The sequence below is a fragment of the Halichoeres trimaculatus genome, unplaced genomic scaffold (assembly GCF_033239565.1).
Source record: "Halichoeres trimaculatus isolate MK-OKI-2021-1 unplaced genomic scaffold, fHalTri1.1 fHalTri1_scaffold_24, whole genome shotgun sequence".
Classification (NCBI taxonomy): domain Eukaryota; kingdom Metazoa; phylum Chordata; class Actinopteri; order Labriformes; family Labridae; genus Halichoeres; species Halichoeres trimaculatus.
The window spans coordinates 9,320,905-9,345,349 of NW_027437202.1; the positions used below are offsets into that span (position 1 = coordinate 9,320,905).

A 24,445-nucleotide genomic window follows, 5' to 3' on the forward strand; every position below is an offset into this window, starting at 1 on the left:
CGTCCAGTTTTCGCTCTCACTCTTAATTGATGAGGATTTGAGCTGGATGTGGGGAGATATTAGGTTTCCTTCTCAGTCATCCTCTTAAAGGCGCAGCAGGTTGTTATTATTAGCCGACATCTGTTGCATACATGCAAGTGGTGCGTCGCTGCTTTTACGCACGGATATATTTGTGCGCACAGAGAGGTTCAACAGTCAAATGGGGGCTAAATCAGTCCATTCCCTCTCTGGACACACACACACACACACACACACACACACACACACACACACACACACACACACACACACACACACACACACACCTCAAGCACAAACATGAGCCAATAGATGCCAGTAAGTCACAACTTACATCACAGATAGTTGAAAAAAAGAGACACAGAATTTAATTTCTGTATAATTTAATGTCCAAAAATAAATCTTTAAATATCTTTTCCCACAACAGCTTCATGAACAGGAAGGAATTTATGTAAACAAACAAAGTTAAAGAGACTTTTCTCAAAGTTTGATGTCAGATCGGAGCTCAGCATCCCTGGAGACAAACCCCTTCATACTCACCTCAAAGCTCCAGAAACCAGACCTGTCCATGAGTCAGACTACAGTCAGACTGGGTCCAGAGCAGGATCCAGGATTTAAAGCTTTTTCTTTGAGTAAAGGGGGAAATATCTGATATCACAGTTTTTATTTACTGAATAAGAATCCTGAACATCATCATCTCTCTGCTCCTGAAAGGTTTGGACCTCTGACGGCTTCATCCTCAGACGTGGTGAGATGAACCCTGAAGGTGCTCGGTGTGCCTCTGATGGAGGCGTTAAGGGTCTTACAGTGTTTGAAGGAGGAGTCTTTCCTCTTTATTTCCTGTCCACGTCGAGTTTTGAGGAGGTTCGTTGTTGCCAGCGCTCAGTTTCTGTCTGACAGAGGAACTCCCATCATGCCTCAGCAGGAACCAAGTGCTCAAAGTGTCTCCCAGTGTCACCTGTGGCCCTGCCCTCACCTGTCACCCTGAGCTGTGCCCATTGGGTGGAGGCGTCCTGAGTCCAGCAGCATCTTCCCCAGCCAGTGTAGAAGCTGGGCGTACCAGTGGACCCCGTCTCTGTGGCCCCCAGGGGACCCAGTCCAGCTGTGGATCAGGCGGAGCGGGGCAAAGGCCCAGTGGGCCAGAGAGTGCTGGTCCAGCACCGCGTAGCAGGACGCCACCACCCCGTCCACCACCAGCGTCCCCTGCTCAGTCAGCGGGGCATACACCCCCCTGCTCCTCTGCACGCTGACCCCGGTGATGTGAGACAGGCGGCCCGGCCCGGCTCCGCCCTGTGACACCAGCACACACTGTCCTGGCTGGGCATCACTGGCGTACACAGTCCTGAGGGCTCCCTGGGCAAGCTCCGCCCCCTCTGAGCAGTTCCCCTCTGTCACAAACAGGAGGTGGGCGGCAGTGAGCGACAGGCGGGCGCCAGCTTCTGTCTGCAGGGTGTAGAAGAGCTTCCAGGTCACGGGGTCACGGTCCAGGAAGGTCAGGACTTCAGTGTACACCAGGTCCCCGCCGCTGGCTGAGGCCAGGACCCGCTCACCAGGCTGCAGGTCCCTGATGGACTTGAGACCGCCGCCCTCCAACGTGACCGAGGCCTCGCCGGGGAAACAACCTCCAGACTTGGCTGCCACTGAGTGATCTGAGGAGACAAAGGCAAAGAGAGTCAGAGCGGTTTCCTGCAGCCTCTGTGGGGTCCTGCTGCTCTGCTGCCCCCTGCTGTGCCCCTCCCCTAACTACAGGCTGCCTGCTCAGGCCTGACTGGACTGATCCCTCCACTTTCATGTCTGTCTGCTTTGGGAGTTTGGAGGAGGAAACAGGAGTAAAAGACAAATCAAAAACATAAAAAATACCAACTTGATTGGTTGCCCGTCTGATCAAGTCAAGGACTGGGCCCTCGCAACCCGATCTGGGAGGGAAGGAGAGGAGATGAAGGAAGGGAAAAGAGGAACAAAGGAGAAAGAAAGAGGGGAAAAGAAAAGTGAAATCTCGGTTACCACTCAGTGTAAAATGTCTAAAGTGGGTGTTTGAGCTCTGATGACTTTTTACACGTGTGTGTGAGTTATAGCACGGCTGAGAGTCTGTGTGTGTCAGACTCAGAGAGCAACAGCTTAAACAGTCAGCTTCAGGTGGAGTTTTAAACTCTGAGACTGATTTTTTTACCTGAGCAGCAAAGAGGGAGCTGTGCTTACCTCCTTCAGTTTCTCTGACCTGACCTCAGGAAACATGGGGTGAGTGGCAGCTGAGACAGAGGAGGGAAAGAGGAGCAGATGCTCTGATTGTCAGGATGCAAGTGATGAAGAAGTGAAGAGTTAGTGATCTGAGGAAGAGGAAGTAAAGAAGAGGGAAAGAAAGAAGGCAGAGCGTTTGAGTTTTGGGTCCCTGTGCTGAAAATCTGCTGGATTTTGAATCAACGTGTCAAACATGTTGGATGTTGGGGATGAGACACCAGAGGACACCTGGTGAGGCTGCTCTCAGTTTGATTAGTAAAGGTGAGTAGGAGCATCCCCTCCTCTCTGTCCCGGCTCACCTGACTTGACGCTGCAGTGGATGTGGGCCTTGGACTCGTAGTAGACCCAGTCAAATCCGGCCTCCACTGCCAGCCTGGCCAGCATGGCGTACTTGTTCCTGTCTCTGTCCGAGGTGGTGATGTCCACCGCCCGGCCCTCGTAGTGCAGAGACTCCTCAGAGTGATGGCCGTCCTCGTCCCAGCCCTCCGTGACCCGCAGCCGGACCCCGGGCCACAGGTTCATCACAGAGATGGCCAGAGAGTTCAGCTTGTCTTTGCAGCGCTGGAGGAAGACAGACACAACATCTGAGACCTGGAGAGGAGAGATCTGCTTCTGCCTGATCAAACCAGACTTTCTGCTCAATTAAAGGTCAAACCTGAGCGTTACACTTCATTAAAGCCTCACTGAAGCTTGTTGCTCCTGTTCCCCCTGACTGGCAGGCCAAATAAAGTAAATCAACAGCCACCAAAGCCTCATTAAATCAGGGCAGCAGGACTGCAGGACGTCTTGTCATTTCCCAGCAGCCCCTGAAAGCGTCTCAGTGATGCAGCGTTTCATGAAGCTCAGCCTCTCGCAGTGAAAAGTGGGATTAAACTCTATAAACGTCTCTTTCCATGTTGCCTGTGATAAGAATAGCTCGTGGTGTGGTGGCCACAGATGCCTTTTCACAGTGTTCACTGTGAATTTCACCGTCTAATGTTTTCTCTCTGCGGTCACAGCAGCGAGCTGGACCCCATAAATCAGACGATACATTTTGTTGGTTTACCTTTCAAGGTACACAGATCGACGGGGGTTTCTGTAGCAGCGGTTTGAGCTCGAAACCACTGGCTGCACAAACATGAGACGCACAGGCTGACTACATGCGACTATGCACACCTTAACGCTGCAAGAAATGTCCCCTGGACCGGCGCTGATGTGTTTTACGCAGTGATCAGGGACGTCGTGCCACAGAGTAAAAAAGTAGATCAGTTCCTGAGGATTTCTAATAACTTTGTTTGTTTTGAAAATGCTCTGAAATCAAGAACAAACTTGAGTTCTTTAAGGGAGCATCCGTGTGCAGCTCGAATCAACTTTTACGCACCGATGAGAGAAACGAGTGAAATCCACTAAAGGACCAAAAGGATGTGAGAAAATAATCTTGCAGCTCCTGGGATTCACGCACAGTTATAAGAGGAAACTTGCAACCAAAGGGTCAAATAAAAAGTGCAGAGTGACACTTTTTACAGCGTGGTTTCCCTCTCGAACAGACGCGTCTGTATGCAGCACGGAGCGCCCAGGAAAAAGCGAATAAAAAATAAAGAGTCGAGAAAAAAAGTGTATAATTAAGGCTTCAACACAAGTGAAGTGGGCTATTTCTGCACATGTGCGCTACGAAAACAAACAAAAAGTAACACGGAATAGTTAAAGACAAACAGGAGGCTGTCTGCTGCGGCTTGGAGCTCATAAATTGTGAGCAGGGATACGGCTCAGGCTGCGCGCTGCAAGAAAACAGCTCTGATGGAGCAGAAAGATGACTGAGCTTTTCATTTCTCAAGATCAGTCAGAGTCAGAGGGGCTGGTTTCACCTCCTTTAGCTCTGTTGTTTCAGGGTAGAGACACAGAAAGAGACTCAGAGAATCTGTTTAGGAGGTGGAGGAAAAGTGATGAGCTGTTTTTCTCTGTGCATAGATTTGATTTGACCAAACCCCAGCTGCAGCCTGTGTCTCCTTCCTCCTGGCATTTCTTGCAGCGAGCACAGCGCGGCGCAGCGAGGTGACAGCTCCAGGCTGGAGCGCACGCTTTCACTCCCCACGTGGGTCTGTGGACACAAACGCTGCTGCTCAGGGAGGAAGCCCGCGGTCACCAGGGCCAGATATAAATACGTTATTCCTGGGGAAATTGGGAGTCAAATAAATTCCACACGGGGCCACATCAATGACGGTGTCGTAAAAATTTCTGACAGTCCAAAAGGCGACTGTTAACTCTGACCATCGGGGCTAAAAACGAAAACGGTAAACATGAGTACACGCTTGACCCGAGCTCTAACCAAATACGACTTTTGGCTGTTTTTCCACCAAAAACATGATGTAAAACAGAGGACATAGTGTTTTAATTAAGAGCGACCGCTTTTCCAGACATTTTTAGAAGGGGTTGCCCTCTTTACGCACGAGCTGCCCACAGTGAACCTCTGAGAGTCCACATGGAGACGAAGAGGAGAGCTCTGATTCAGACAGCTCACCTACACAAGCCAGAAACAGACTCTGCTGTGTCAACAGCTGCAGGCAACAAGCATCTAACATCAGCTCCAGAGAGAGGCACCTTCAGACTGACCTCAAGTGAGAAACAGAAGCATCACATGTTGGTACTGATCTTTGAAATTCTCTTTAGGAGTTGTCATAAAAACAGTTTGAGTCTGAGCTCTCCGTCAGCAGGAAAAGCTGGAGCAGATAACAGCCTCCACGCGTCTACACCGCGGCCAAAGTGCACCCGGAGATGCGCTGGAATCAATAAACTACGGCAGCCCGGAAGGTTACCTGAGTCATCATGCGGTCTGCACCTGTGTTCTCCTCATCCTTGAAGATGATGTCGGGGTTGTAGTTGGGGGTCAGCTCCTTGAAGCGCTCAGAGTTCCGCGTAATTTTCCCTTCGTACCTCCCGCTGGCTCCCAAAGTCTTCTCAGCCACGTTTGGGCTGAACTGCTTGTAGGCAAGAGGCGCCAGCTTCCGGGGCGACCTCCTCTTGCCGTAGCCTCTACCTGGCCCACAACCCTCGCTGACCGGCGAGAGAAGGAAGGCGCATCCGGCGAGGCACGTCACCAGCGTCTGGAGCAGCATTCCGTCCAAAGGCCGGTATGTTCCCCCGGCAGGTGCTCGATAACTCCCCACTGCACTCCTCTAGGTGTGTTCCTCCACCAGCGTGGGTCTCCTCTCTTACTTTAGAGGGGAGGTGGAGCAGGACTCTTTCCCGGGTCCCCGAAAGTTGCCATTCCCAGCGCGTAAAAGTGGCCCGTGCGCCACTGGAGACGAGCTGGACAGACGCGAACCTGTCCTCTGAGCTGCTGACACCCTCCTGTCCCGAGTGCAGTCGGAGGCAGGGGCATAAATAGGCGAGGTGAGTTTATCTTGGCAGGTAGGTTCAAAGCTGCTCCTCAGTGTCGGAGCTGTGAGAAAAAGCCTTCAGACAGACACGGAGGCGCGCGCTGCGGAGTCTGGCTGCGCCTGTTGGCCACGGCGGTCAAAGGGTGTCCCCGCAGCGGTTTGTGCCTCTGGGGTTTGTTCTCAATGCGTCCCTGTGGCGCAGGGCTGCTGGCAGCAGTGGGAATGGAAGAGGTCCTACTACGGTACAGATGAGGTGCTGCGGGAGAAGAAGGAGACCGCGCCCTGCTGGACCTGCCTCCGCCTCGTCCTCTCCTCCCCTCGGGGTGGCACAGGCCCCGCGGCCGCCTTCATCTGTTTATTGTCAGTGAAGAGGACAGACAAACACCACGAGACTGACCGGGAGGCGCGCTCCCGATACCGCTCTTTGAACCCTGGATTCCAGGTTAAGGTAGACGGGAGCGCGCATGGAGACCTGTGCGCTCAACGTTCTCACCTGAGGAGTTGGACTGTTACTGAGTGACATAAGAGTCTGTGCTGCAGGTGAGGAAATAACAAAGCTCTGAGTTTAGTCTCAGAGCAGCTGGAAACACATCCAGACTTTAACTCACAGGGAAAACTCTCTGAAACAATCAGCTGACAGTCTCTGAGGGCCAGACCTCAGGATGCACAGCTCTAAGCTGACAGCTTCTCTGGAGACTTTAAAGGAACATTATCAGGAAATAGGATTAATGATATTTGGCATTTTGAGGCAAATCTGTCTTTATTTTGCTGCTCTGTCTGGACTCACTACTTTGTCTCCAGAAATGTCCAACCCAAGGTACCACACCTCAAGGGCCTCAAAACAAAAATAATGAGAGATAAACTAACATTTCACTACACTGAAATTTTGTAAAACTCTATTTAGAGTAAAAAACTTGAAAGAGTAATTTTTTAAAGTTGTCATTTAACTTCTTAAGAAAGATATCAGCTCCAACCATCGACCTCCTCCACCACTAACTATCGGTACGGGCCCTGAAAAGACTCTGATAGTTTCACGTCTCTGACTCCAGCCCTCAGGAACATTTGTCACACAGAAACTCTTAAAATCTCACAGACAAACAGAGACTTTTCAACTCTGACTTCAATAGCATTCCCCAGATGCTGCAACACCTTAAGTCAACATCTCACCGAGCTCTGAAAGAGCAGAGCGCTCGTGTTATCGACCACCGTCTGCTCATTATTCCCCCTCTGTCTGAGATCAGGAGGAAAAACCAACGCAGAAACCTCAGACTCTCTGGATTCAAAGAAAGAAACTCTGACAGAGAGCTGTGTGGAAAAAGTTTATTTCTGTCTGTGAATTTCAGAGTTGTAGTTTTTTTGTAAAAATAAGTCAAACGCAACCTTCAAAATTAAATCTACACCTTTAATCAGCAGCTTAGTAAGTTCCCTAAAACATACACAAATCCAGACTTGATTAAAAAAACCTAATTTATAAACAGTCAGAATCTTAAAGCAGGTAAAAGCAGCTCCACAGTCTCAAACTTTAAAATCTGGCCTAAAAGCAGAAGTTAAAAACTTGGGAATGGTTTTTAAGTTGAGCTCGTTTCTCTCATCTGAACAAACCCACTTTCTTCTTCTTTGGTTTGGAGGACGGACGCTCAGCAGGGTCAGATGAGCTCGGTACAGACTGCAAATCAACAAAAAGGATTTTTAAGTTTCTAACAAACTGTTAAATATCAAAGTTTTGTTTGAAGCCGTCCAAAAATCCCTGAAGGCCTTAAAACCTCAGTCAGTCTGATGGTTGGAGTGTGTTTTTAGGGGATGGAGCTGGTGTTTCGGTGTTACCTGCTTCACTGAAGCTCTCTCCACCGTTTCAGAGGCTGCTGCTTCCAGATTCCCGTTCTGGTTCTGGTCTTTGTCCTCACCTGGGTCAGTCTGGACTGATCCACCTGAGGGACAAGGACACAGAGGTTTGGACTCAGTCGGAGGGGCAGAGGAGCTTTTAGTGTTTTCTCAGACACTCTGAGCGGAGGAACAAACCCTGACTGGAGGTGAGGCCCGGCTCCTCAGGAGGCTGCTCCTTCTCGGACAGTTTGCGTTTGCGCGTGCTCCCATGGGTCACGATGGCGGTGTACAGGTGTTGGAGGTCAGTGTCAAAGCTCAGCGCGTGGTGCTGCAGCAGAGGGAGGGTCTGATGGGGACACAGACGGAGGAAAGGATCATTAGTCATCTCAGAAAGTGTAAGATCAGTCAAACCTCCGAACACCTCCTCCCTGAACGTTTGGGAGCAGTATTCAACATGAAAGTGTCCCTTTGACGCGGCGCCGTGCGTTGGGTTGGTTTGATTTACGACCCTGCAGCAGGAGTCACATGTCCGAGGTGTGATGCTGGGAGTGTCGGGCTGCGATAAGCCTCTAATCAAAGCTGCATTATTGGCACAGCTGACCGCAGGTAGACAACTGATACACACACACACACACACACACACACACAGGCTAACCGCAGGCCTGACAGATAAGGCTGCGTGTAAATTCCTGCGACATTATGCAAACGCACGGTGGACTGGTAGAAAAACACTCACTGTTCACTAAATCCTTCTTTCTGCCCGTTTGGACAAACTCTCAGAATTAGCTCCTCAAATATTGACCGGCAGAAATTGGTGGTCTCCCGCTCGCTGTCAGGGCAGAGGGGCTCCTAAACACACTTTGGTCAGGTTTGGAGGTTTTGCATTGATTTATTTTTGTTATTTGTTTGTTTAAATATTGTAAAAATAAATGGAAATGCTCTGCTGAGGCTTAGTTCTGCTTTGGGCACAGAGAAACCAATGTGCTGAGGGGGACAGAGAGCAGCAGAAAGCCCACCTTATTCTCTCTTTTCACCTCCCCCACCTCCTCCTTTTGATGGCTGCCAGCTCACTTCACATTATTTGATCTGAAATCTCAAAAACCGTGGACTCAAACTACCAGGCTCGTGGGATTGTGGGAGATGAAGTCTTGTTTTATCTGCTGCTCTCACCAAAGAAACACCAGACCAGGAACAAAAAGGTGCGTACAGGTCGATGACCTCCAGACTCTTCTGTCGCTGCGCCCTGGAAACTTCCTCCATCAGGGAGCAAAGTCTGAGGAGGAGGAGGAGGAGGAGGCCTCACCTGGCGGCCACGCCTCTGCACGCTCCCTCCTGCCCACAGCAAAGCAGCGCGTGTGGTGGAGGTGATGAGAGGAAGGTGAGGGGAGGAAGAGGAGGGTTTCTCTATTATTAGCAGGCAAACAGCTCTGCTTTTAGACGCCTGCTCCTTCTGTTGTTGTTTTTGTTTTCAGACGGGGTTTTGGTGCCAGTGAGTCTCCCTCTCACCTCCTCTCCTCTGCTGACCCCATGTTTGCTCTCCCTCCTTCCTCTTCCCTCACTTTTCCCTCACTTTCTTCCGGGGCGACCTCAGGTTCCCGCCCAAAGTCCCGCTGACCTCCAGAGGCCTCGAGGTCACGGCCTCGGAAAAAAACTGGAGGATGCAGAAGGATCCGTCCCCTGGTCTGGACTCTGAGGATCTGGTGTGAACCTGTCCGGCTCCATCATGAGTCATGGAGTGAATTTAGCTGCTAACGCCGTGTAAACAGAGCAGAGACGCTCTGACGTGAGCAGAAATGTGTGATGCAAAGCAGAAAGGTGTTAAATCTCCCATGATTCTCTCTGCTGACGTCGTCACCTTCAGCTGGCTCATCCCCCCGCAGCGTCGTGACGCAGAGAGCTGCTCTTCGACCTTTGCTGAGGTCCCACTCCATCTGACGCTCACGTTTCTGACTCTCAAACGTTGTTGTGGCCGTCTACCTTCAGCCTTTAAAGGTTTCAGCGTCTGCTCCACAGGAAGTTTAAGTGTCACAGATAAATTACTCACGGCGTGTTCACGTGCCGACAGGCGCTGCAGCCGTGTTTGGTGTTTCTGCTTGCATGTTGCTCACAGTCCCATGATGCCTTTGCGGGACACCGCACTCAGCCGGTCCAGGCGCGGGCTCAGTTCAGAGGCCGGCAGCTGAAGATGGGGGAGCGGCCAGGCCACAGAGGGCCTAATTACAGGCCGGAGCGGGGACAACCCTGTGGAAACTGTGTGCAACTGACAGAGGGCACAGGGGGAGGAGCCACGGGGTGCAGATGCTCTTGTTTTGTTTCTCCTTCAGGAGCGCTCTGACTCCAGCTCAAAGCTAATGATGATTAGTTTAGTCTGCACAGAGACAGAGCATCATCAGACGCTGCCATGGTTACACAGATACACTCACTGAGAGGATTTAAACCTCAAATTAAATGATTTCACTAAAGCTCTGAGTCCATCCTCATGTGTGTGTGTGTGTTAGCACCTCCCTCAGGGTGACTCTCCTCCTCGCAGCCTCGCCTTCTTTCACCCAAGTCCTGAATTCCTCAGGTATGTGCGATAAAGAGCTGCTGGCTGCTGTTTATGTGAGCAACCGTCAATGATTTACAGAAACGAGAAGAAGAGAGAATATTCTGATAAATCAGTCAGAGCGGTGGAGGAGAAACTCCTTCATCAGACACTCATCAAGAATAAAAACAATCAAACAAACAGCGTGAGCTTTCTGGACTGGACTGTCTGACTCCTCACTCTGATTGGACGCCTGGTTTTGAAACCGCTGCACCTGGCAGTGAAATAAATAATAAAACCTCATCAGTGTTTCAGCTCCTCTTCATCCTCCCCGTCCCATTGGCTGCTGACTGTCAAAGTGTATATTTTGGAGAGCGGTGCTGCTGTGGTCTGTGGATAAAAAAACTGAAGTTTCCTGCTCTGCTCTCTACTTAAAGCCTGGGGTTGAAGCAAACAGATATTAGGATGTAACTCCTCCTGTCGTGCCCGAGCAGAGCTACATGTGGGAAGCTACGTAGCATTTATAGACAGTTCCCTCACCCATCCATCCATCCATCCCAGCACATAATTACTACGGGAGCTTTCACTGCAGAAACTGTCTCTGCGCTGCAAGAAGAGACACACAGCCTCTTATTGATTCTTATTTTCTTTTCACATCTCACAACATCACACAATAACTTCAATTTGGGAAAAACATCTGGAGAAAGGAAGGCCAAAGTGGAAGCAGAGACAACATTTTGGCTGGTAGCAGCAGCCACTAATTGTCAGATGCTGTAGTGCTGTCGGGCAGTTGCTGCGGAGATGTGAAGCTGCCGTCTCAGGGAGCTCAAGGAGCAGGAAGTGGGCGACATTCCCAAACAGTGACAATCCAATTCAAAACTGACAACTGTGACGCCGCTGCATGACTGGCTGCGAGAGCGACACCATGCCCACACACACATACACACACTCACACACACTCTGCACAGAAAAACCAAAAGCATGCGTCACAGCGGCTCAGTGTGGACAGCCCAACACACCCCTCTGTCAGGTCATGCTGCTGCTGCTGCTGCATCCACCACACACACTTTATAAACCTGACACACACACACACAGATTCAGACTTTTAACCAAACATAAACGATCACTTCATTATTTCTAGACCTGTTTTTTAATCACAGATGATGTTTACAGCTTCACACAGAGGCTGGAAAATGGAATAAAGGTGATTAACGTCGCCATGGAGACAGACACAGATGGACACAAACACACACACAAGCTTGCAAATGCCCTACCCTGATCGACAAATACAACACACACACGCCAAATGCCTTCACCCTTTCTCTAATTCACACACACACACACATGCAGCGGTACGTCCTGTGTGTGATTCTCCCTTTGCTGCATCTCAGCGACTTTTTCCCAGAAGCTTTAGCTCAGGTTGGACTTTGGTCCGGAGGCGGCCTCCTCAGCTCGGTGGAATTTACCACGAGTAAGAAGACTTTGATCAGCAGCAGCTTCCTCTTCTTCTTCTTCTGTGGTGTCTCAAAGCTCACCATCCCAGTCCAAGCATGCGATGACCAACAGGCAGAAAACAGAGCCCCCACTGTGAGCCTGATGTAACTTTCCATGACTCTACCTGAGCCGGACTTAATCCACCTCCTGGTTTGTCCTCTCAGACGAACAGCGTCCACAAACACACGTTTCCTCCCAAAAACCACAGAATGATGCAACTGAAGCCCAGCAAACACCCCGTGGTTTCATCTGATCGTGTCCTCTCATGTTTAACTTTGATTTTTTTGGATCTAAATAAAAATTCAAACTAAACTTTTAAACTAAAATAGATAAGCACGTAAGCAAACATCCCCCTAAAATTCCACACACAGATCTGAAATGCCAGCTCAGTCAATCAGACACACACACACACACACACACACACACACAAGAGGTCAGAGGTCAGCGAAAGCAGAGATGATAAATTCCTCACATGAATACAGTTAACACCACGAATGTAAAAACGCAACTTTGCCGTGCTCTGATTGGCTGACAGTCGCACACATGAACCTGACAGTTTGTCATGTTGTTAAACTCATGTTCATATCTTCATATCAGGTGCTTTGCACAGGCCGTGGTGTGTGTGTGTGCCCTCTCACCTTTGCCATGAAGTCTTCTCTGTTGGTTTGCTCCTCGAAAACCTCCGTCTGCAGCCGCTCTGCATCACACACAGACACACACCAGCATCAGGAGCTCTGCCTGCTCCGTACATCCCAGCTGTGACTGTGTGTATCTTTATTTTATCACAATCATTCATGTATCCCACCCACTGATGATCACTCCTCACTCAACTCAGTATTCTCCTCTCTGGATTCATGTGTTGTGTACCTCTGCTGAGCGTGGCTCCGTTCTCTTTGTAGTCCTGGATCTCAGCATCCTTCCTCACCAGCAGACCTCCCAGCTGATCCACCTGTCGCTGCAGCAGGTGGCTCATCGCCAACAAGGGGCGCACAAGCTGGACACACACCTTTCAAAGCACATGAAGAAGTCTGAGAGGAGGAAGGACACTCTGAAATCGGAGGTTTGAACGTGGACCTTACCACAGTGACGGGCGCAGGGTTGCAGTGAAACTCCCAGTAGAAAGGAAGCCCTGCCAGCTTGCTCTTCAGCCTCATGCAAATGCCTCCATCTTCTTGTTGTGTCAGAGAAATCAGAGCCTCGCCATCGGGTTGCCTTTCACTTCCTGTTAGAGTGGGTTGAATCACCTCGCGCAGGTGGGAGAAGAACGCTTTGACCGGAGCTTGCATACGTTTGTTCAGCTCCTGAGAGAAGAGAAAAAGTTTTTATTTATTTTAATTTTCTTTGATCCATTAGTTTGTAATCCTTAAGTGTGTCTGTACCTGTGCTCTCCTCTGGATCGCTGCTGAGTCCATCCTCTCCTCCCACACGCAGTGCATGTCTGTCAGCAGGATATGATACGCTGAGTCCCCAAACCAGCTCTTGGCGAGGAGATGACGGCCACTGATGCTCACAGGGAGCCAGGGAAGCTTCAGGAGGACGTCAGAAGGATGTTCACAGGCCTCCATGGTGGCTCTGACACCCTGTAATAAACACACTGAGGAGAGGCAACATGCTCATGACAGCTGCATGTGACCACAACATCAATGTGTGCACAAAAACCCAAATAAGAAAATGTGTTCAGGGTGGAAGGTGTTACACATGTGCACAGATTATTTGGCAGTTGAGCAGACTTCTCTGCATTCCTATAAGGCTTCCTGGAAGCTGCTGCCAATGAGCACCCACACCCAAAAACATGGGGTAGTTTTCTTTTTAATCAAATGTGTCGTAGTTACTCACCTCCAAAGAATGCACCCCAAAACACTGGACTGAAATCTGTTAAAGCCGCGTTATAGTCGTCGTCCAGACCGCATGATCACCACCTTGCAGGAGGGAGACCGCAGTGACAGCTCCTGTGGTACCAGGCTCCTCTCTGCTGATCTGTAAAAGGCCTGTGTTCAGGGAATAAAACGAGGAATTTCTCGTCAGCCGACATTTAAAGCAAAGTGCACGTTTCAGGGGTGACTCATGCCAATTTGGAAATCGCAAAGATACCAAATCTGTCGCTTTAAGTGCAGGCGTGTGAAGATGAAGACGAACTCTAAAATTAAAGCTCTGGATTCAGACAAATGGTAGAAACTGCAAAAACACAGCATGCTGACTGAGAATCTGTCTAAAAGTATTGATTTGTAACGCATAATGCAACCTTCCTCTTTCTTCAACTTGTTTGAAAAGTGAAAAATGACAGAAAACCTCCAACAAATGAGCAAAATACAATTAAATAAAAGGTGATATAATAGAATTATTACTCTAAAGTGTGTAGTAAGTATATAAGAATAAACTTACTTTATTTGTTTTAAAAAGAGCCGATATCACACGAGATAAAATGAAAAAATACAACACTTAAAAAGTAATGTTTACAATTTTGCTCCTGCAGCGGTTTGTGTTTGGGGACTCGCGCTCCGACGCGAAACAACAGCGTTTCTAAAAGTTCCGCTCCGAATAAGAATTGTAACTTAAACCAAAAAAAAAAGTGAATAAAAAACATTATTTAATCCAGATTATCACCTCTCAAACTAAACTGATTTAAAATAAGCGACTCCGTTGGAAACGTTTTTTAAACCTTTAAAACTTAAAAAATAAAGAGACGTTTCATTCATTATTATTATATTAAGTAAAACACCCATGTGGGTTAATTTTTATCAATTAATATAATTATTTATTTATTTTTAGTACGTTTTAAAAACGAACTCGTCCACATCCGGTTAATGGTGACGTAGCAGGATCGTAGCCTAGGAGAAGTTTGTTTACATCCGGGTTATCAGAGTCGAAAACAAGGGGCAGAAACATCCCACGACACAGAGAAAAGCGGATTAATGTCCGTCTGAGATGGCAGGGGAGGTGGAGGACGACATCCCAGGTAAAAATAAAAATATAGTGAGCTCCTTTTCTGTTTCTGTGCGGAGTTATTCCGCTGCTGCTTGATTTTAATGTGTAAGAAAGCTGTTATAGCTGATGAGCGGACCTCCAACTGACTCCTCTTTAAGCTCTTTTATCAACTTTGGACACTGTAATCTGTTAGTAATTATATAAAAAAATATGTATCACTCATTTTCGGTTTTAAATTCTTATTATATTTATTTTTCTTGTGCATGTGTAAGAATCAGGAGCAGTTTTCACTTTTGGAAGGAGCAAATTTGCTGACAACGTCCCCAGCAAGTTCTGGCTGAAAAACGACGTCCCTTCAAAAATCGCCTGTGGGGATGAGCATACTGCCTTAATAACAAGTAAGAGGCATATTATCACACTGTAATAAAAGCTGATTTTAAGCTGCACTGATGTAAAGTCACTTTAAACTGACCCATCTGTTTGCTTCCTCAGAAAATGGGAAACTCTTCATGTTTGGTAGCAACAACTGGGGCCAGCTTGGCCTGGGATCCAAAGTGACAGTGAACAAACCAACATGTGTCAAAGGTGGGTCTTTAAATAGCTCCCTGCTCCTTTGTTGCATTGTATTGTTGAGTTGGCGCTGTCACTGACAGCTGACTGCAGAGAGGGAAGAGAGAGTACGTCTCCTCTGAGGAAGGAAAATGTATCTTAAAAGTATTCCTGTTGTTTTTGCAGCTCTGAAGTCAGAGAAAGTCCAGTTTGTGGCCTGTGGAAGAAACCACACCCTTATCTGCACAGGTCAGAGTCAGATTCTTCTTTTAATGTGAGCTCAAAACAAATTTGGAAGAATAAAGTTGAGTTCCTTTTTCCTCCGCAGCTCAGGGAAAAGTGCTCTCCTCCGGGGGGAACAGCGAGGGTCAGCTGGGGCTCGGGGACTGCGAGGAGAGGACGGCCTTCCAGAGGATTCACTTCTTCGACTCACAGGGACCAATCAAAATGCTGGCTGCAGGTTCAAACACGTCGGCAGCTCTCACAGGTAACGCTCAGGGTGAAAACTTGTCAGCTGATTGAAATGTGTGTATAAAAATAAATGTGTCCTCTTTATTTCTGATGCAGAGAGCGGTAAACTCTTCATGTGGGGCGACAACACGGAGGGTCAGATCGGTTTGGGGAAGGAAAGCCATGCAGCCTTACCACAGGAAGTCAGCGTGGGGCGACCCATCAGCTGGATATCCTGTGGATACTACCACTCTGCCTTAGTGACAGGTCGGCACAGAGAGCGCCCTCACCTGGTTTAAAGTTCTCTTTTCCAGACTTGAACTTTTATCCTGATGAAGAAAATGTTTTCTTCCTCAGCTGATGGATCTCTGTACACGTTTGGTGAGCGTGACAGTGGAAAGCTGGGGCTGGGCACGGAGCAGCTGCCTGGACACCGCGTCCCTCAGCTGGTGAAGAGCATCAAAGAGCCTGTGCTGCAGGTGTCCTGTGGAGGAGGACACACGGTGGCGCTCTCAGGTCAGAAACACGCTCCAAACTTTACAGCGACCACCCAAAGTTTGGGGCTGTGTCTGTGAACTTCCTGTGTGTTTGTGTCTTGTAGAGGACAACATGTACACGTTCGGTCTCGGTCAGTTTGGACAGCTCGGCCACGGGACGTTCATCTTTGAGTCCCGGTTGCCCCGACATGTGGAGCACTTTAAGGTGGGCCGAGTGTGTCAGGTGACCTGCGGGGAGAACCACACGGCCGTCATCACAGGTGAACACACCCCGACCTTCATCCCTCTCCATCGTCAGGTTCCTGTCTGATCCTGATCCTGTGCTCTGCTTGTTTTAAGGAAGCGGTCTGCTGTACACGTTCGGAGACGGCCGACATGGGAAACTGGGGCTGGGAGAAGAAAACTTCACAAACCAGTTTAAACCCACTCTGTGTCCACGTTTCCTCAAGTTCAGTGTTCAGGCAGTAGGTGTCTCCAGCCGAGGGTTTACAGACAGTGTGTGTTCTTCACATGTTTTAAAGACTTACCGTGGTGTGTGTGTGTGTGTGTGTGCAGGCTACGTGCGGGGGCTGTCACATGGTGGTCTTTGCTCGTCCTCGGGATCCGGCCTGTGCTGACGTGACTCTGGAAGAAGACGATGTGACAGAAGATTACCTGGAGAGGCCGTACGTGGAGCTGCTGGGGACCTCCGCCGACTCCTCCAGCCTGCAGAGGAGCCTCTCTGCTCGGGTCCGCCGGAGGGAGAGGGTGGGTACTGGGCGTGGAGGCGGAGCAGGTTAATAAACAGATAAAACTCTGATCAGGTGGTGTTTAAACCCTCAGGTAGATTCACATGACTCACACATGGCTCCTCTGTAAACACAACCAGCATCCATGCTGTCTCCTGACGTCCCTCCACAGGAGAGATCTCCAGACCAGTTTGGATCCATGTTTCGCACTCTGCCCGCCATGATGTCCGGCTGCCTGCACGCGCCGTTTCCCATCTCCAGTCAGACCATCCCGCCCAGACTGCCTCCACCTGAGCCGAGCCACAGGAAGGTGCTCAACGGCGTTCACCGACGAGGGAGTGCAGGGTCACTGCCCCGGGGTACCTACCTCACCTCCTTCTCCTCCTCCTCCTTCTGCTCCCTCCACTTTCAGACACGTCTAGTTTAACCTGCTGAAAACAAAGCGAGGCCAACGAGCTCTGTCACCATGAGAAGCAGCTTTTATGTCCAGATTTGAAGGATCTGGTTTGTGATTAATGTCCCGTCATGTCCTCCTCAGAGCAGACGGACAGCGTGGTGGAGAGCCTGACGGACACAGACAGCATCAAAGGTCTGGGAGAAACCACAGACTTCCTGAACATGGTACAGAGCCAGAGACCCCCTCCCTACACTGTGTCTGAGGAGTGATGATGATCTGCTCACCTCCTCTCTTTCTGCTCACCTCCTCTCTTTCTGCTCACCTCCTCTCTTCCTGCTCATAGACTCACGTGATGAAGATGGAGCCCGGTGATAAGCTGCTCACGCTGACTCCAGTGCAGAAGGTAACCAGCAGCCTCCTGGTAGCTGAACTTTTTAAGTCAGGCGTGATCGTAGTCTCTACTCGCTCCTCCTCAGACTGAGGTTTCAGGTTTCATTTCTCAAACGTCCACAGAAAGCTCAGACCACCTCAGATACGAAGGACTCGACTTCTCATGCATATATTTTTGTTCATCCTGAGTTCATGTCCGTCCCGTCTCTTGTTTCTTCATTCTTCTTCCTGTTTCTCTTTTTTTAACCTGCATGTTTCTGTTTCATCCTCTTCTTGCTTTCTGGTGCTGGGCACAGAGGAGGGGTGAGCGTGGTAAGACTCAAAGAGGAGGGGAGAAGGAGGAGACGCAGAGCAGTTTCTCCTCCCCTCCTTCATCACTCCACAGCAGCTCAGACCGTCCCCAGAGGCTGAAAACACGTCAGAGGAACAAGGAGAACCTGAGCACGGCTGAGCGGCACAGATCCCAGAGTACACGCACACAGCAGAACAGACCCAAGGACTCCTCAGGTCCAGGTCCTGGATCCACAGTCCCAGATAAGCAGGTTCAGTCTAAACGTGTCAGCGTGAAGAACGAACCAACAGCTGTTCAAGCTCACACACACCGTCACACACACTCTGAGAGCAACCAGGAGCCGTGTGAGGGCGACCGGTTTTCTAAGAACTCTAAGAACAAGAAAAACCACCAAGAGGCCCAGTCCATGAAGAGGTCCAAACCTGCAGAAAGGACAAAAGAAGAGGGGACAAACCTGGACCTGCTGGCCGGATCCGCCGCTCTGACGGCCGGAGCCGCTCTGGTCCAGGAAGTCCTGTCCCAAAACTCAGCGTCACCGTCCCCCTCAGAGAGCAGCAGCGTCCTCAAAGACCACAGGAACCAAGAGTCCAGGTCCTACGAGTCCAGCAGAAAACCTGCCGTCAGCATCACCCCCTCAGACCAGAGTCCAGACCACAAGACCAGTCAGACCAGTCAGACCAGTCAGACCAGTCAGACCAGTCAGACCAGTCAGGGAGACACGAGTCAGGAGGAGAGCGAGGAGAGGACAGACTCTGTGACTGACAAACAGGAGGAAGAGGAGGAGGAGGAAGGGCAGAGAACGAGTGCAGAGGAAGAGGAGGAAGATGTTAGTCACAGTGTTGAGAAAGTAGCAGAGGAAGAAGAAGAGGAAGAGGAAGAATCTCTGAAACTAGACGAAGAGCTGGAAACTGATGCAGGAAGCAGTATTAGTGAGGAAGATAAGAGCAGTGAGGAAGAGGAGGAAGAGGAGGAAGAGGAAGCAAGCGAGACGACAGGAAGTGAAAGCAAAGAGGAGACAGATGACAGGGTCAGCTCAGACAGTGATGAAGAGGAGGAGGAGGAGGAGGAGGAGGAGGAGGAGAAAGACTCAAGTCAAGAGTCAGAGAGCAAAGAAAGTAAGTCTGAAACTGAGGAGGAAGAGGAAGAGGAAGAGGAGGGTGAGGGAGGAGAAACAGAGAGTGAAAGTGAAACCTTGAAGCCGTCAGAAGAAGGAAAAACAAGTGACGAAGAGAGTGAGACAGAGGAGGAAGAGGAGGAAGAGGAAGAGGCTGGTAGTAGTGAGACAGAGGAGGAAGAGGAGGAAAAGGAAGAGGCTGGTAGTAGTGAGACAGAGGAGGAAGAGGAAGAGGGGGAGGAAGACAGCAGTGAGGAAGAAGCTAGTGATAGGGGGACAGAAAGTGAGGAAGAGGAGGAGGAGGGGGAGGAGAGTGAAAATCAAGAGGAGGAAGAAGAGAGTGCTGAGGAAGAGGCAGACAGAGAAAGTGAGGAAGAGGAAGAAGAAGGTCATACAAGTGATGGAGAGGAGGAAGAGGCTGACAGCTCTGATGAAGAGGAGGAGGAGGAGGAGAAGAGGTCGTCTGAGGTGAAAAGACAAAACGTGAACTCTGGGGTCAAACTGAGGTCAGGGGTCAAAGGTCAGGCAGCAGGAGAGTCAGAGGAGTTCTGGGACGACGTGTTGCCACAGTACCTCCACCTGAAATAAAGGCAAACTACGGAGGCCTGTAGGGACATTTCACTGTCACTGTTACCGCTGAGGCTGAGGGAGCAGCAGGACCTCCTCTCCTCCTCCTTTACTCCTCTTTTACTCCTCCTTTACTCCTCCTCTCATCGCAGCCTTCTTCCTGTGGCAGCTTCAAACACTCTGTCTCCTCTCAGCGTTCCACGTGCTGTTTTCGCTCTGTTTCTTCTTCTTCTGTTGGAAATAAAGTGTTGGCGTGTTCACGTTTGGCTCTGAGGCCTCATTCATCCTCTCACACACACTCACACACACACACACACACACACACACTCAGCCTCCGTCTCACACAAAGTTTCTGGGCCCGGCTCACACCTACAGGTGGGTTGCTTTTCTTTTTCCCATCATCCCTTGCTGCTGCAATGAGGAGCCCTGTCTTGTCCTGTTAAACCTGAAGCTCAGTTTCACACCTGTAGACCTCCTCTGACATCCTTTCCTTCTCTTTCACATCCTTTCCTCCTCTTTCACATCCTTTCCTCCTCTTACATCCTTTCCTCCTCTGACATCCTTTCTTTCTGAATCGTCCTCTTCACGCTCCCTCCACAGGACGCTCACACACTAAACAGGATTCACTGTTGGTCTGGATGTTTGGATGATGCTCTCTCTCTGTCAGGATTCAACTCATGGACTCACTCAGACCACCAGCACTGATGAGGATGAGGAGGAGGAGGAGGAGGAGGAGGAGGGAGATGTTGATGAAGAGGATAACAACACATCAGCTGATGCAGGTGCACACACCTCCACCCTGGACCACTCAGAAGGACCACATGAGCCTCAGGATCCTGTAAGCTCTGCATTTTTTTATTACTTCAGCTCCAGTCCAGCCTCAGATCTGACCCCTGGTGTTTTCTCTGCAGAAACCTGAAGAGCTGAGCCACAGACGAGTTGATGATGGAGAGCACCAGCCCCACACAGGTTGGTTCACTCAGCTGCACATGATTCATGCAGTCACACTGACACACAGGGTTCATTAAAGGTCACAGGGTCACATGATTCAGGAAGAAAGACCTGCACAGGCTCCAGAAATTTTAATAAGATTTATTCATGTTCTCATTCATTCACAGCTGAAACCGCAGAGCGCCTCAGCGCTGCAGGTGAACCACTCACATGTGACGGCACCAAACCAGCCAATGGGCTCACACACAACCAGGCCAACAGCCAATCAGTCTCCAGCAAAAAGGTAAAGGAGTACGCAGCGTCAGCTTCATCTTTACCCACTGTGCTCCACTTTGTCCGTCTCCTCTGTCACAAACACGCGCAGGGTTAACCCCGCCTCTTTGTCCTCAGCTCTCCCTCTTCAGGCGACTCTCCCTCTCCAGATCCAGGCCCAACAACCACGGGGACCAAACACCGGCTACAGGTGCAGCCGCAGGTGCAGCCACGCAGGGACAGCCTCCCTCCACTCCTGCAGCTGCCAGCAGCCAAACGGAGCCTGACGGAGACCCAGCGCGGCCCTCGTCTCGGCCCCCTGGAGCCCGGGCCCCTCGCTCTGGAGCCTGCAGCCTCCTCTGATCCCACCAGCAAAGCCTCAGGTGGCCTCGCTCGTCTGGAACCTGTGGACAAAGCGCTCGTTAGCAGCAGACTCTCACTCTGAGGGACCCCACGGAGCTCCCTGACCACACTGGCTCTGATTTAACACCTGCTGTGTTTCTCCTCCACTCACTCCGTCCCTCAGCTGATCCAGGGCAGCTTTAAAGCACCTCTCACTTTTAAACCACCATCAATTCACAAGTGACCTACAGCAGGGCCTCCTTCAGCGCCACCATCCAGGGCGGCTTGGACTCCCCCACACCTGGAAAGACTGTGTGTGTGTGTGTGTGTGTGTGTATAATGTGAGGATGTCAACAATCTTATTTATTATCTCACCTTCTTTGGGCACACTTGCACTTTTCTTCATGCTCTGTTTGTATTTTCCATGTACCGCTCCATTTTATACTCATGAGACATGAGATTCACTTTGAAATGACTCATTTTCCCTTTGACAGTTTGGAATAATTGTGATATCAATAAAGTTTTTGATAAAAAGTATGAATTTAAACATCACTCCATAAACTGGAGCATGCAGAAACAATATTCTGACATTTTATGTAACGAGATAAAAGTGATAAAGTCTTCATCTAGCCCAACAACCTCAGCTGCTACATTAACAGGGGTTGGAGGCATGATTCAGAACTTTAGATCGTTTCAGAGGGCTTAACTTACCAGAAAGACACACGATTATGGTTTGAAACGACTTTGATAAAGGCTAAATAAATTTATCAGTCACATAGTTTTACTTTATATATGAAACACAAGATTAAAACACTTTAAATCTGCTTAAACACCGAGAGTGGGATAAAACCTGCACAAATAAGGCAGAGAAAGATGGCTATTTGGCTCCCTCTTGTGGACACACATGTGAACTACAACCACACAATGATAAAGTTACAACATTTGTTTTAGAGCTGTACTTCCCGTCAATAAAGTTTAAATCAATGACATATATCAAGGACTTCTGCTTCATTTTAATCTTTTATTTTCAGGTTCATTGATCAGTTAACATTGATTCATTGATCAGTTGATCAGTTCACAATACAGAGAATGTAACATTGGAATATATATAAGTACTCAACATCCCGGATACTTATTCCGGTAACAGAAATAGTCTTCTTATGTTTTTTTTGTACTCAAAGGGTCAGGTTTCGATCGGATTCTTAAACTAAATGAAGACAAGAAGCAAAAACATGTGGAGGTCATAGATTTAGTTACGAAACAGTATCCTGGGTGCTAACATTAGCACACGTTAGGTTTTCTACCGTCATTACTTCGTCAATATTTGTCGAAATATTATATCCTAGACTGAACAAAAATTCCAAAACTATACAGTGGTCGATTTCTATCGATTCTCGCATCAATTCAAGATCATTTTACTTACAGCACCCGGATTAAATTACTATAAAACGATACAAACATCAAAAGCAGAGAGAGAAATCCTTAGCTACTACATTTACAGGGCTTAGAGGTTTGATTCAGATCTTCGGATCGTTTCAGAGGGGTTAACTTACCGGTGAGACACGCGTTTATGGCTAAAAACTACTTTGATAAAGGCTACACAAAGCTATTAGCCTCATAGTTTTACTGAATACATTAAACACACGATTAAAACTATTTACCCAGCGTTAACCCCATTAACCAATCAGGTGAGGGCTGCAACTTGCTGTGCTGTCGCTATTCCATGATTGGTCGGCTGCTCGACCAATCATGGAACAGTAACGGTAGGTCGTATCGCCGCCTTGTCCTGATTGGTGTATGAAGTTCCCGCAACACTCGACCAATCACAGAAGAGTAACGGGATACCATTTGGCTGCCTTCTCCTGATTGGTTTATGAGGTTACCGCACTGCTCCACCAATCAGGGAAGAGTAAGAGAATGGCATATCGCCGCCTTCTCCTGATTGGTTCGTTCGTTTAACCAATCAGGCAAAGGCGACGGCACAGCTAGTTGTAACCGCCACCTGATTGGTTCCTGAGGTTAACGCTGGGTTATCGTGCTGAATCAATTACAGGAGGGCGGCTGCAGTATGTTAGTAATTAAGGACCTGGGCTTTTAGATGAAAGGGGTTAGAGGGACCCTGTTTTTTGAAACGAACAAAAGAAATGGTAACAAAAAGAATCTGATAAATTAAAGCCAGTGTTAGTTTTTTAATCTGTCTTCCATATTTTAAGAATTAATGTGTGAAATAGTCTTGATACGCCTAGAAGACTTTTTTTTTTAATCCAAAAAGGAAAATAAGTTTGTTTTCTAACTTATGGGGAAAGAAACACACTTGTGACTGGTTAAAATTCCATCTTTTCTGTGTGAGGGGTTAAGCTGATCAATTCTTCATCTAGTTTTTCAGAAAACCTCAGCTACTACATTTACAGGGGTTAGAGGTTTGATTCACAACTTTGGATCGTTAGGGGTTGACCTATTTGTGAGACACACGTTCATGGCTTGAAACTACTTTGATAAAGGCTAAATAAATTTATCAGTCACAAAGTTTTACTGAATACATGAAACACAAGAGTAAAACAATTTAAAATTACTTTAACACCGAGAGTGGGATAAAAACTGCTCAAATAAGGCAGAGAACAGTGGCCATTTGGCTCCCTCTTGTGGACACACATGTGAACTACAACCACACAATGATAAAGTTACAACAATAGTTTAACTGCTGTGCTTCCAGTCAATATAATATAAAATAATGACATACATCAAGGACTTTCGCTGCATTTTAAACTTTTATTTAAACGTTTATTGATCAGTTCACATACAGAAAATGTAACATACATATCATAAAACTAATCAACATCCCACATACTCATTTTGGTAAAAGCAATAGTCTTCTTATGTAAATATTTTACTTAATGGGTTAGACTCCGATCGGATTCTTTAAATAAATGAAGACAAGAAGCAAAAACGTGTAAATGTCATAGATTTAGGTACGAAACATTATTCTGGGTGCTAAGACTAGCACACGCTAGGTTTTTTACCGTCATTACTCCGTCAATATTTGTCGAAATATCATGTCCTGGACTTCACAAAATTCCACAAAAACCGCAGTTAAATTTCTATCGATTCTCGTATCAATTTAAGATAATCATAGTTACAGCAACCGGTTTAAATGACTATTAAACGATGCACACATCTGAAGCTAAAAGACCGGAAGTCTGTTCTGGAGACTACGGATGGTTTCCAACTGCATTTCCGGTAGTATATACACACAAAAACTCATTAAAGGCTGAGTATGAATAACTACATCCCTTTATACATTAGAAGATGTAAAACTTCTGACATATTATGTAACGAGATAAAAGTGATAAAGTCTTCATCTAGCCCAACAACCTCAGCTGCTACATTAACAGGGGTTGGAGGCATGATTCAGAACTTTAGATCGTTTCAGAGGGCTTAACTTACCAGAAAGACACACGATTATGGCTCAGAACCGGCTGAAAAAAATTATTTACTCTTTCTCAAAGTACATAGTTTCACTGAATACATGATACACAC

The 24,445-nt window shown here is 48.3% G+C and overlaps 3 protein-coding genes across 4 annotated transcripts; 1 reads left to right on the forward strand and 2 right to left on the reverse strand.

Annotated features, from left to right (window-relative positions):
• Positions 1–414: 414 nt before the first annotated feature.
• LOC141785899 (indian hedgehog B protein-like) lies at positions 415–6,861 on the reverse strand. Its single transcript, XM_074664503.1, has 3 exons — positions 5,049–6,861; positions 2,556–2,817; positions 415–1,667 (listed from the first exon to the last, which is right to left on the reverse strand). The coding sequence occupies exons 1-3, from the start codon at positions 5,346–5,348 to the stop codon at positions 991–993; spliced, it is 1,239 nt and encodes a 412-aa protein (XP_074520604.1). The 5' UTR covers positions 5,349–6,861; the 3' UTR covers positions 415–990.
• Positions 6,862–7,097: 236 nt separating this feature from the next.
• Positions 7,098–13,967, reverse strand: nhej1 (nonhomologous end-joining factor 1). Of its 2 annotated transcripts, none has more exons than XM_074664475.1 (9): positions 13,837–13,967; positions 13,291–13,442; positions 12,834–13,048; positions 12,534–12,755; positions 12,322–12,460; positions 12,093–12,151; positions 7,638–7,782; positions 7,437–7,540; positions 7,098–7,278 (listed from the first exon to the last, which is right to left on the reverse strand). In XM_074664475.1, the coding sequence occupies exons 3-9, from the start codon at positions 13,017–13,019 to the stop codon at positions 7,201–7,203; spliced, it is 933 nt and encodes a 310-aa protein (XP_074520576.1). In that variant the 5' UTR covers positions 13,020–13,048; positions 13,291–13,442; positions 13,837–13,967; the 3' UTR covers positions 7,098–7,200. The 2 variants fall into 2 exon arrangements, with proteins under 2 accessions (XP_074520576.1, XP_074520575.1); XM_074664474.1 differs by having other exon boundaries at positions 7,632–7,782.
• Positions 13,968–14,309: 342 nt separating this feature from the next.
• On the forward strand, positions 14,310–19,386 carry LOC141785833 (uncharacterized). Its single transcript, XM_074664398.1, has 14 exons — positions 14,310–14,410; positions 14,652–14,777; positions 14,872–14,964; positions 15,115–15,177; positions 15,257–15,415; positions 15,496–15,645; positions 15,736–15,894; positions 15,980–16,135; positions 16,215–16,339; positions 16,431–16,622; positions 16,776–16,962; positions 17,142–17,224; positions 17,344–17,403; positions 17,687–19,386. Exons 1-14 carry the CDS (start codon positions 14,380–14,382, stop codon positions 19,382–19,384), a joined length of 3,282 nt encoding a protein of 1,093 aa, XP_074520499.1. The 5' UTR covers positions 14,310–14,379; the 3' UTR covers positions 19,385–19,386.
• Positions 19,387–24,445: the final 5,059 nt, after the last annotated feature.

Coding starts and splice junctions, on each gene's coding strand:
- nhej1 (XM_074664474.1), bottom strand. CDS start 13,019: ATGGAGGCCTGTGAACATCCTTCTGACGTCCTCCTGAAGCTTCCCTGG. Junction 12,756..12,833: donor CGATCCAGAGGAGAGCACAG/GTACAGACACAC, acceptor CTCTTCTCTCAG/GAGCTGAACAAACGTATGCA. Junction 12,461..12,533: donor ACCCTGCGCCCGTCACTGTG/GTAAGGTCCACG, acceptor GTGCTTTGAAAG/GTGTGTGTCCAGCTTGTGCG.
- LOC141785899 (XM_074664503.1), bottom strand. CDS start 5,348: ATGCTGCTCCAGACGCTGGTGACGTGCCTCGCCGGATGCGCCTTCCTT. Junction 2,818..5,048: donor CAGACCGCATGATGACTCAG/GTAACCTTCCGG, acceptor GTCTTCCTCCAG/CGCTGCAAAGACAAGCTGAA. Junction 1,668..2,555: donor CCACTGCAGCGTCAAGTCAG/GTGAGCCGGGAC, acceptor TTGTCTCCTCAG/ATCACTCAGTGGCAGCCAAG.
- LOC141785833 (XM_074664398.1), top strand. CDS start 14,380: ATGGCAGGGGAGGTGGAGGACGACATCCCAG. Junction 15,646..15,735: donor CCACTCTGCCTTAGTGACAG/GTCGGCACAGAG, acceptor TTTCTTCCTCAG/CTGATGGATCTCTGTACACG. Junction 16,623..16,775: donor GGGTCCGCCGGAGGGAGAGG/GTGGGTACTGGG, acceptor GTCCCTCCACAG/GAGAGATCTCCAGACCAGTT.